Source organism: Papilio machaon, chromosome 2, assembly GCF_912999745.1.
Source record: "Papilio machaon chromosome 2, ilPapMach1.1, whole genome shotgun sequence".
Taxonomy (NCBI): Eukaryota; Metazoa; Arthropoda; class Insecta; order Lepidoptera; family Papilionidae; genus Papilio; species Papilio machaon.
The window spans coordinates 7,670,798-7,683,169 of record NC_059987.1 but is presented as its reverse complement, the minus strand read 5'-3'; the positions used below and the strand labels follow the sequence as shown (position 1 = coordinate 7,683,169).

Genomic DNA, 12,372 nt, shown 5'->3' with positions numbered 1-12,372 from the left:
CTTACTAAAATTCTAATTTTACGAGCTTGAATATTCTAATCGTATTAAGAATTTTTTTTTTACTATTTTTTATATGTTACTAGAACTTTTGGGTAGATGGCGCAGACTTATTACTACGCTCATTTACCAAGCAAAAAAAAATGTTTTCAAAAAATTAAATTCAAGTAATATAACTAAGTATTTATAATGTGAAACTGTACAAGTCAGCATCATGTAGCACCAAGCCTCGATAAAAAAAATTAAAATAAATGCACTAATCTTCTTTCTGTTTGAGTGGTTCTTCATCGGGTGTGTCAGTCATACTTGTAGCGGTGTCAGTACGCGACTTGTCCACCGGATACAGCCTGAAAATTATTATTATTTAATAAATACACGAGATAAATATATATTTAGACTGTATACTGTTAGATCAAGTAGATAATATCAAGTTATGATATAGTCTGTGCGGAAAGAGAATGGACATGGCGATTTTTATATGGCAATCCTACCCAGCCATCTGTCAAACGTCAAAATTTTGTATTGATACGGATTTATTTGTTGTGATTTCTTGCGGTTTTTTGTATTTAATCATGTCTAAAAAGGGTAAAACCTTACACAGTTTAACAACAAAGCACTACTGTACCCTCAAATCCCATTCTCTTTCTACACAGACATTACTATAGAAATGATCAATTTCGAAGAAGACTTATAGTCAAACAAGGATAGTCCGATAAAACAAATGCTGCTATCGCCGTAAGTGCTGTCAGAAAATATGTATAACCATAGAAAATGGAATAATAAAACATGACACGACAGCTAAATTACGAAACGAACCTTGTGACAGTTTTTTAATATTGACAGGAGGGCGCTAGTGAGCTATCATAAATTAGTTTGACTTATGCCCACCGGATCAAATATCCTTATCGATCTACAAACTTCGCAAACAAACAAATGTCACTTACTATATATGGCGTTTTTTTTAATGTCACCATAAAATGTTTCAAATGTTATTTGAGTTATAATATTGCACATATCCATAGACAATCTTACCATCGCTGATAGAGGTACACGAGGAAGACGAGATCATCTCTGAAGCACGCCACCCGGTGTGCGGTGGGCATTGTGATGATGAAGGCGAACACGTCATCAATGAAGGTGTTGAAGGCCTTGTACATGAAGGCTCTCCAGGGCAGCGCCGCCACAGACCTCAGCCGGTAGTTGACGAACAGTTGCGGCAACATGAACAGGAATCCAAACGCGTACACGCCGTTCACAACACTGTGCAGCGCCCAGGAGTACCAGCTGGACAACGAAGAAAAATAGTCTTTTTAAGAAGCCTTCACATTCTTGTACAATGCAGTATACCTGTTACTTCTAAGACATACGTCTTACATATGTAAAAGTTTGTTTTCGTAACTCCTTACGCCACTTCCCTTCACTTACATGGCCATAATTGTCACAAAATGTCGTGCCATCTACTTGCATGCCAGTTAATATTTACAAACACCTGAATCCAGTACATGCAACTAGCATGCATGTGTGCCAGCCACGAAAAATTTATATAAAACATGAGTACAAATCTTGATTGGTTTCCATTCACATCTAGCTGGTCTCTTCATATAAATAGACCATAGATTTTGAATTTAAAAATGAACTAACCTCTTATGCGGTTCATATACTAGTGAGTAGAGAGCTCCGGCGATACATAGAGGGTAGAGTAAGATCGAGAGGTATCTCATGGCCTCGGCGTCGGCGCGCGCAGTACAGCGCTCAGCCGCGTCCGCCCCCCCCTCGCGCCACACTCGCACCCCCCACCGCACCACTGACACGCGCAAATGCAGCACCTTTGTCACCTTCCACACCTACACACACACATTTTTTTTATACAAAGTGCCAAATGAGTCCATACAAGTTCACTAGCGAAGTAACTTGTAAGAAGTTAGAGATTACACATTAGTTATCTACCTATAAATTCCAGTTCCCCTTGCCATCTTTTCTTTATCAAATAAAAAGGTGGAAAGGGTACTAAAATTTAACTTTCAACAACAAGTTACTAGTAGTACTTAGTTAAACAACTAAGTGTTGCCCGCGACTATGTCCGAAAGTTATTTAAAAACATAGGAAGTAACCTATGTGTTCTTTCAGACTATATTTTACGCGTATGCCAAATTTCATCACAATCTGTTAAACTGTTCTGGAGATACCTTGTAACAAACATTCATCCATACATCCAAACTTTACTAAATTAGTAAGAAGATTACCTCTATAACAGCACTAATACCGGCAGGAATGAGAACTAAGAGAGACGTCTGTTCATCCATTAGATAGAAGAATATAACAAGCTGTGAGAAAGCTCGCCACAGCACCGTGCGCGCGGACAGGCCCGCCAGCGAGCGTGTACTGCGCCAGAACGACACATCGTTCTTAAACGCCAAGAAGTCAAATAATAACTGCAAAAAAAACCATTTCACATATTATCTATGGTCGAACCAGATAATCTTTAAAGTCGACATAAAGAAGGTTTTTATTTGAAAAAGAATACAGTAATAGATTATATGTTATGATTGTTATTGTCATTATTACAATGTTTAAAGTTGAAGCGAATGGATTAAACACATCATTGCCAACCAATGATATGAGATTGCTTACAGTCGAACCTAGATAAGCGAACATTCCATGATATTTTTCTCGCTTATAGAGGTTTCTCGCTTAGCCTGGTTCAACTGTATTTGATTTTGTAGTTAGAAAATGGAGATATAATTTAACAATTAAAAATTATTACTTTATTACAAAGTAAAATAAAAAAACATAGGCTAGCTTTATAATTATTAACTCAGAATATAACTTACGTGAAAACTGGATATTAACACAGTGGCTGATAACAAATATAGATTTGTATCTTCAAATATTCCTTTAACATCATCAACATCTTTTTCACTAAAACCGAGACCGTGCAGCAATTCCAATGTCAAACGCACATGTAGAGCCAATCGTAATGTTCCATATGATGTTGGGTTTACAGTAACAGTTATATTTACATCAGACATACTATTGTTCAGCAGTTTCAAATGTGACATTCTTGACTTTAATACATTATGCACAATAATCGGCAGAAATTTTCCATTCCGAACTCTGAAAATAAGACATATTTTGAGAATTATGATTATTTATTTATATATTTATTCAAGTACAACCACAACATATATATAACACAGTTACAACTTATCAATTAAATAGTAATAGACCTTATAAATATGCAAATATTAGTGTACATAACATTTACTATAGTATTTGTTCAGGTGGTAGTTTAACAGTTTTGGAAATTACTATAAAATAGTTACATATATGTAATTATTCTATTGATTAAGCATACAGTAATTAGTTGTTATAATTTATTACATTTTAGCTTAAAAATACATCAACGATTTAATACCTCGATTCTAGCAGCTGGCGTGGATTTTTGACAAACCATGGTTATTTAAAAATGATTATGCGTCAGCTTACGAAATGCGATCTTTATCAATAAATAATGATGTACTTATAACGAAAGCACTGTGGTGATATATATATATTTTTTAATCTAAATTAAATTCGAAAATAACTTTATAAAAACAACTGTAGATTTCGATCTATTTTATGTTCATGTTTGAAGCGCCTTAATTAATTGTATTAATGTTTAAAAAACTTTGTCTTGCAAAATTTGCATTTCTCATTCATTGAAATGTGAGCTTTTATTGGTAAGTAGTAACAGATTTATATAAGTACCTTAAATACTGCAGCAGCTCAGGAGGCATTCTTGCAGGAAGACTTAAATTATCAGTCAGAATTGACAAAGGAACTGATGTGGTTATATGTGAGTACGGTTTTATACTTTTTTGAACAGGTTTCTCTAAAACCTCCTAAAAGAAAAATACAACAATTTATTATTACAACTCAATGTATTCTATGGTTGTGTAAAAATAAATGAAATGGGGAACATTTAAGTTATAGAAAGCTTTTTGAAGTAAATATTGTTCAAGTAAAATTGATGTATGCAAACCAGTAGACAAAATTTTGAATTAAAATATTTAAATTAAGGATTTGATTAGGTGATATTAGCACATCAGTACATTATTCTGAGTATACAAGGGCCAAAATAGAAAATAAATCAAAAGTAGTATCAAAATAACTTACATTATGATTGAGCAAATTAAATGTAGCAGCCTGGGGTTCCACATAAGTCACTAGTGGTAAGGTATGCATCGACTCAGTCTTATGCAGCTCTCGAAAATCCTTATATAAGCGGCTTTCATCCAACAAAACTGCATGCATGTACAATGTGCCATTATTGCGAGTTTTTCGAGGGATTTTAATATTCACATCTCTGTAATACATTATAAGGATTTATGAAGAAAATTTAAATAAAAATAAATTTGGAAAATTAATCAGTAAAAGAACTAACATAGTTGTCGGGTTTCGATAGTCAATTTTTAAAGAAGTATGAACTTTCGTTACAGATTCTGCTGTGGATCCATCGATGCGAGGAAACTGTTTCACAGAAGTAAATAAAACAAGATGCTGTACTGGATTAGAAATTAAAAATGACGAATAACATTTCTCGCCACGAACGCACTCAGGTGGTATGAAAATTTCAGCTAAAGTCCATATTGTGTGAATAATATATATAGCTAAAACTATGGAAAGAATGAAGCTTAAAGATAAAAATTGCATTATGAGATTTCAGGCCTAAAACGATATTTTTTATAAAATAAAAACGTTTGCAAAATCAAACTATGTGTGCTGTCGGTGTCGCTGTCAAATCAATATGACAGTGACATGTGATAGACAATAAGTTTGTCACATGTCATTTATGAAATAAGCCATAGTCTTCAACTCTTTGGTTGTGGTGTTGCCAACTTACAAGTCCGACCGTCACCTACCGACAGAGTTAAGTGGGTCGTACAAAACTGTGTAAAACAATGATTTTCTTTTCATTTTATTACATTTATTGTATTTTGCAATAATCTACTAAGTAATAAAAATTAAATAAGTTTAAATATTAATTTAAAAAAATGTTTTAAGGGGCAATTGAACATTATCTAAAATGTATTTTTTAAAGGCAACACAACCGATTTACATGGACGACAGGTGTACAGGGACGTAATAAATCGGTGTCACCTAGGAAATAATATTGATGCTTTATATACTTAAAGTATTATTGCAGGTATCTTCTTTCTTAAATGTGCTACAGAAGTAAAATATCGATTAAAAAAGTCCTAAAAGTGTATTGTGCATGTGGCAGTGTGTTTTGACATTTGACATAGGTGTTGATATTTTGTTTATATTTCAGGATGATCCATAATTTTGTTATGAGTTGGAGGTAAATGGACAACATTTCCATCAAATGATCAAAAAATGACCACGACTCAATATTTAATACACCCGTGTAACGGCTGTCATGAACGCTAAAGATTTGAGAACCGATTCTGCTCTGGGTGGACATAACAACGATGGCAGCACAAAGTACGCCCAGAGCGGCAATTCGCTACAAAATAATTGTAAGTCATATCAAGATATTGGTGCAAATCCTTTGGCTAAAGTGGATGTACAGACCTCGAGGCCGTGTGCGATTATCGGGCCTGACCGAATATTGCCGTCGCCAAACTGCAATGATGGTTTTGCGAAAAAAATCATATCTGAGTCGTGGCCCAGCTCCGACAATATATATCGACAACCTCCAGACTATCCGCATAAAATGTCTGAATATCAGCCACCAAGAAACATATCTCCTAGACAAACATTCCAAGAAAACATGCAAAGGATAATGGTGTCACCTTACAATTCAGCCAAAAAAGTTGATGAATCAAACTTCCCCATGGACAGAAATGTTACTATGCTAAAAAATGTTAAAGTGAATTTGCCTTCAGAGGCAAAGTATTGTGATGTGCCTTATACGATTGGTCCAGCTTGCAATGAACAAAAGAGCCTCAGAGTTGCAGAAATTCCTGTAACTAATTTAAATCCTGGAATTGCGCGAAATGGCCCTCATGGATGGCCATCTAATAATATCAGACCTCTGAGGCCTTATGGTGCTCCTGAACTTTACCAGTATTCTGATTATCCCAGTTGTGCTGGTCCAAGACCAATGCCAATGATTAGACCTCACCGAACAGTTCAAGAAGACCCAAGCCGACTGTATCCAGAACAGTATTATCAAGATCCAAATGTTCGATTTAGACCATACCCATCAAAAGGGAGGTACCCACCTGGCAGGTATGATTATATTAGTAATTATCCAAATTCATTCCACACACCATTCCCACCTCATGCCTTTGATCCACAAAAATCAGCTCCCCCACATTCTTATCCTCTCTATCCACAAGTTCCAATTAAATATATTGATAGAAGGATGGGGGAACCAATAATGGATGGATACCAAAGGCCTAGTCCCCAAGCAAATTTAAATGTTGCATATCGTAACCAAATAATTCACCCCTCTTATGGGCCACTCCAACCAAATTGTATACAAAATAATGTGTTTCCTTATCCTTCTGATAGTTCCAAGTCAGTGATGTCAAACAAATTACCTTACACTAACAACAATAAGTTATATCTTGATTATGAAGCATCCCAGATTAAAAAGATTTCAGTTTCTGATAGTGTATACTCAAATGATGCAAATCATACAAACTCTTTGAAAGGCGAAGTTATATATCCTAATTATACACCTGTTAATATGCATGGAATTTCTCAGCTACCACTTTATCGAAAGGAAAATGTTCCCATGAAAAATTTTGATTATGTACCTCACCTTAGAAATTTGGACCCTTCAGTAAATTTTCATAACCCATTATTGAGACATCCTATACATTTCTCTCCAACTGCTGTTGCAATTTCTCCATCTGATTCAAATACCAGCAATGATACAGCCCAGACACATGTAACTCAAGAAGACTGTGGTTATGTAAGTCAATCATCAACTACTAGTGGGAGGAGCTTAGACTCACATATCAATGGTTTCCCAGGTGATCATCACATATACAAATCACCTGATTATAGATATGGATATTTACCTAGAAATGTCACAGCTCAGGTTCCTAATAATAGTAAAAGTTCCAAAGTAAAAAAAGACTTGAATGTAAGACAATTTCTTCAAATGTGGAATGAAGGAGATGATGAACCAAATGAGCAGAATAAGGAAGATACACTTTCAAAAAGTAATGATGAGTTAAAGAACTTGCAGAGTCATCATGACACTGCAAATAAACAAGAACAGCTTTATGTTTTAGGTTTAGTAAATGTACCAAGTGAAGAACTAGGTAAATATGACCATATACAAAAAATATCAAAATTGCCTGAAAATATCAAAGGTTATAATAATATTGAGTTACTGAACCAATTTGAAGAAGCTATTGAATCGACAAATATGAGACCTTTTAATTTAAAACCACAAAAGGACTATCATGCCCCATTGAAAAGTACCGTGACAAAACAACCAATTAATGCTATACCGCGACCAGTATCACCTTTAGATGTTGAAGCGAAAATAAGCCAGTCAGTTATTCATAAAGAAGTAGGATGTAATTTTGAAATTAAGCCTTGCAGCCCAAAAATGTTAAATGTTGAAATTGCTACTCCCATTCAAAATATATTAGATGAAAGAATAATAGAAAAAATATCTAATCCCATTGCTTCAAAATCAAATGTGTTACACAAAACTGATAAAACTAGCATTGATAGAAGTTTTCCAAATGTACAAAATTCAAATTGTGAAAATGCTTCAAAAGATATTATTGCTAGTTGTTCTATGGATAATTTACACTTCAGAAATGAAAATTCCTTAGATCCTACCAAACAAAATTATAATTTACAATATTTAGAATACTCAAGTGTATCTTTAGCATCTTTACCTCGACTAGATAATGATATTGAATTAAATTTTCCCGAAATTAATCAACAGTTTATAAATTCCAATAATATGGAACCTGTGAATTCGCCTACACCTGTTAAAGACTTACCCATACTGGATTCTGATCAGAAAGACAGGAGCGACACTAATAAGATTGAAAAATCAAATAAATTATCACAGTTTTCTCCCAATTCAGAAACTGAAAATAATGTTCCAAAACTGAGTAAATATCGTAAATTAAGGAAAACTGATTTAGAATCTAAAGAAAAACAATTAAGTCCAATAGCTAATACACAATTTAGGACGGACAGTGTTATTATCAAAAATCCAGATATTAATAAAAGTCATGAAAATGATAGTAGCATTATTCGTGATTGTAACGCCGATAACGAGCACATTACCAAAAAACAAGACTTGGTTCGAAATGATAGTATTACGTCGCCTCATACCCCACAAGACGAAACAAGTATGATATGTCTAAATAAAAGTAATGTAGATCATGAACAATGTAACATTTTGCCAAAAATAAATAATGAAGTGGAACAATCTAGTTTTTCTCCAGATATTGCAATTGACTTTAGCTTGAATAAAAGTAATAGTGAGTCAATGGAGGATTGTCCCCTTAAGGAGAATACTAATGTTAATGATTCGTTGCTTAATTTAATCAATGAAGAGCTGAATATTTCAGAAGCATTTGATAAATCCGAATTGTCTACAAGCACTAGCTTCAACATATCAAACGAAACTGAAAGTTCCAATAGTGACGATAAAACAAATTCACAGTTACTGAATGATCTTGGGCAAGAAGAATTTTCTGATAAAATATTACCTTCACAATCTGATGTCACAGAAACACATGATAAAAAAAGTCACATTCTTCAGCCTCAAAATGAGCTACTTTATAATTCAGATGGAATAAATTTGAGTACATCAACTGACGCTGTTGATTCAATTCTGGACTCTAATTTAAATAAAAATGATACTAATTTAGCAGAACATAATAATACGCAGGATTCTATATCTATCGAGGACTCTGAAAACATTACTCAATCTATAAGTTGCCAACCTGAAGAATTAGATTGTAGTGATAAAAATAAACATTCTGATCATTCAAAAGAAAATTATTTGACGATAGATAATGACTTTGAAAGTAATATTTTTTATCACGATTCGTCTGAAAAACAACAGGATGTACAAATTGATGACAGTAATTTGATGGTGCCAATAAATACAACAATCGCATCAGAAGTCGATTGCAGTAATAATAGTGAAACATTCAAGGTCGAGTTCAAAGTACCTTCACGCACATCGGAGGAAGCTAAACTCGAAAGCGATGTGATGTCATTGGATATACAAAGTGATAGTAAGAATGAGAACAATAAATGTAGTGAACATCTTGACGGGTCCATGCTGTCACCGAGTAAAAATTTCTACTTTAATAAACGGTTGTATTCAAATATAATTCAAAACCTTATAATACGTAATGAGGAGGTAATATTAAAAGAAAAGAAATCTAATAGCATTTCTATAAAGGACGATTATTTAAACAGGCCGACACTACCCATCTTTGAAAAATTAGAAGAAGTTTCAGAAAATTCCATGTTGACAGATTCTAATATCACTGAAGATATCTCAGTTCATAAAAACGATACGAATGTTTTCTCTACTTCACCGACATCAGACAGTACGGTTGTACAACGATACAGAAGTAATGAGGATTTGAAAAGTCCTCGTAGTAGTATAATTGACACCATGCCTGAATGTGTAGATAATCCATCAGAAAAGGAAAAATTGATTGGCTCAGAACTTGATGATAATTCTATGAAAGATAATGGGGTAGAAAATTTTAATACAGATTATTCATCAAACAACAAAGACACCGAAACTCTAAACTTTGAATCAACCGAGGAGTGTTGTAATAAAAACGAAGAAAAGCAATTGTCTAATAATATTGAAGAAGAAATAATAAGTAAACCTGAAGTAAGCATTGACCGTCGTTTGCGTCTAAAACGTTCTTTGTCAGATTCTGCTATAAATATGTATACCAACGATGACATTAAACCAATGAACTCTGAAAACATTTATACAATTCCAAGAAAACGTAAAAAGATTAATCCTTGTGAAATGATGGAACCACATTTAATTGCCCAAAACTTATGCGATATTATTCAAACGAATCGCCGTAATTCCATCTCGACTTTATATGACGAAGAAAATGTGTCCTTTTGTATTCTTATTGATAATTCCTGTGTTATAACAGAAGATATTGAAGAAGAACAAAAAATTTGCTTGGCTGAAATATCCGAAGATGCCTATGAAAACGAATTTAAAAACGACTGCACGTTTGCAACAGAGGGAGAGATTATATTTACAAATGAAATAACTAATAATGAAACATGTTCTGTGAATGAAGATATTGATACAAATACCAAAATCGATACAGAAAGTGACTCGATCGGTGATGTGAATGATTTCGTCCAGGAAAATCCCGTCGACCAAAACGCAGTAGGTAAAACTATTGACGAAGAATCCTGGATTGAAGACGTTGCATGTGTAGAGACCGTATTTAGTGACAACATTGCTGAAAATGTAGTTCTCGATGCACCGTATTCGCCAAGTGACAGTATATTAGACTTTGAAACTGAAGAAAAAAACGAATCTCTAATTTACAATGACACTGAGAATATGGAGAAAATAAAATGCATTTATGGCAACGAAATGTGTACTGACGACGCAGAACTTGTAGAGACTTTGTACAGAACGCCGCAAATGGACGTTACAAAAACTCTTATTCGAAGAGAATCTCATTATTCAGATGAAAACAACCGATATTACGATAACGATTCATTGGAAAAAGTTTTGTCGGAATCAAACGATAGGAGTGAATATGAGCCCGACATAAAATGTTATGACATTAAGAATACCTCGCCCAATACATTGAAAGAACAACATGATAGAGACAGACTTAATTCTAAATCACCACTAGAAAATGTTGTGAATAATAAGAGCAATTTCATTGATTCAGACTATGAGGATAATTTGGATAAGGCCTTGGAAAACACCGTATACCAACCAACTCAATATGATATAGTACATTCATGTGAATCAACTTGCGACAGTTCGATAACTTACCATCATAAAGATGAAAGTCCGCGATATTCCAGTTCGCCCGAAGTGTCCTCCACCACGTCTGAAGAGAAAAGCTGCGGCATTTTATTAAAAATAACAAAGTGCAATGGATCTATATCATCGCAAATTAACGAATTTAATACAAAAAGTACAAGTAAAACAAGTAGTAAATTGTCTGAAAATAACGAACTAGTAAATTATCCTAGAACACGACCACTTCTCACAAAAGCCGCACAAAAGTATATTCCCCCTTTGAAAGAAACAATACGCCATCTAAAGGTTAAACTTCCTTTGCCACAAAACAGCCTTAATAAATTAAAACTTTTAAAAATAGCTAAAGAAAAACCAAAGTTAGACGAACGTCATATCAAAAATAACGATTTGCTTAAACATCATTATCCAAAGAAGAATAAGCCAAAGTTTGAAGATGTTCTTAAGAGCATTGATGAAATCCAAATAAAAATGCATAAAGAAAAAAATAAAAAACATAAGCACTCTATTCCTAAAGTAGTTATTAAGAAAAATGAAAACGGTGCTCATTACGCGAGCACTTCGAGCGACAGGGAATCATACAATCCAGACTTGACGGGGAGAAAATGGCAACCATGGGTGTTTATAGAAAAGAACTATTTTGTTGACAAAATGGCATTAAATAACAAAGTAAAAGCTGTATACAGTTACAGAAAAAACACTTATGTGTTAGCTGAGAAATTTCGCAAATACAAATCTGTAAATAATGCAAAGTTTATTATAACGCCACCAAAGTTGGAAGACATATCTTCTGGCAAATTGAAATATACGATACGTTTAAATCATAACTACTAAGGTAGTTTGCGTTGTACATTGAACTATTTCTTATTATATTTTATAATTATAGTTAATCCAATTAATATCCCACCACACAAAGATGGTTTACCAAAACATTCCTTATATATTTATTATATATCTCATAGTTACCCAATTTATTTATCAACATAATAGATGATAGCATTGAAGCCAAAATTTGATTGTGATCGTAATAACAAAGAAATATTTAGGTACTTTATTTGTAGTGCAATTTGTTCAGATCTGTATTTTGTTATTTTATTACATATTTTAAATATAGTTTTTCATCTATAATCATTCCATTAGTGATTGTCTTATTAAAAATTGTGTCCAAAAAATAACAAAATATGTAAATATTACTGTTGTTATGCAGTAAACAAATATCTGTTGATATTTGGAATTAATAATTTGTTATAAAAAATATATTATTAATATTGTAAATACATTTAGAGATATTATTGATATTTATATTTGAGCACAGTCGTTAGAAAATATATTTTATTTTTAAGATTTGAGACACCCATGGGATCACTATAGATTTTTTGCATGTA

The 12,372-nt window shown here is 33.3% G+C and overlaps 2 protein-coding genes across 2 annotated transcripts; one reads left to right on the top strand and one right to left on the bottom strand.

The window, feature by feature from the left end:
• Positions 1-223: 223 nt before the first annotated feature.
• Positions 224-4,757, bottom strand: LOC106716937 (cleft lip and palate transmembrane protein 1-like protein). Its single transcript, XM_045683135.1, has 8 exons — positions 4,421-4,757; positions 4,153-4,342; positions 3,745-3,878; positions 2,829-3,111; positions 2,241-2,429; positions 1,639-1,841; positions 1,030-1,281; positions 224-344 (listed from the first exon to the last, which is right to left on the bottom strand). The coding sequence occupies exons 1-8, from the start codon at positions 4,687-4,689 to the stop codon at positions 254-256; spliced, it is 1,611 nt and encodes a 536-aa protein (XP_045539091.1). The 5' UTR covers positions 4,690-4,757; the 3' UTR covers positions 224-253.
• Positions 4,758-5,091: 334 nt separating this feature from the next.
• On the top strand, positions 5,092-11,986 carry LOC106716929. The gene is made up of 2 exons (XM_014510599.2): positions 5,092-5,182; positions 5,309-11,986. The coding sequence occupies exon 2, from the start codon at positions 5,417-5,419 to the stop codon at positions 11,819-11,821; it is 6,405 nt and encodes a 2,134-aa protein (XP_014366085.2). The 5' UTR covers positions 5,092-5,182; positions 5,309-5,416; the 3' UTR covers positions 11,822-11,986.
• The last annotated feature ends 386 nt before the right edge of the window (positions 11,987-12,372 follow it).

Coding starts and splice junctions, on each gene's coding strand:
- LOC106716937 (XM_045683135.1), bottom strand. CDS start 4,689: ATGCAATTTTTATCTTTAAGCTTCATTCTTTCCATAGTTTTAGCTATA. Junction 3,112..3,744: donor GAGCTGCTGCAGTATTTAAG/GTACTTATATAA, acceptor TCTTATTTTCAG/AGTTCGGAATGGAAAATTTC. Junction 345..1,029: donor GTGTACCTCTATCAGCGATG/GTAAGATTGTCT, acceptor AATAATTTTCAG/GCTGTATCCGGTGGACAAGT.
- LOC106716929 (XM_014510599.2), top strand. CDS start 5,417: ATGAACGCTAAAGATTTGAGAACCGATTCTGCTCTGGGTGGACATAAC.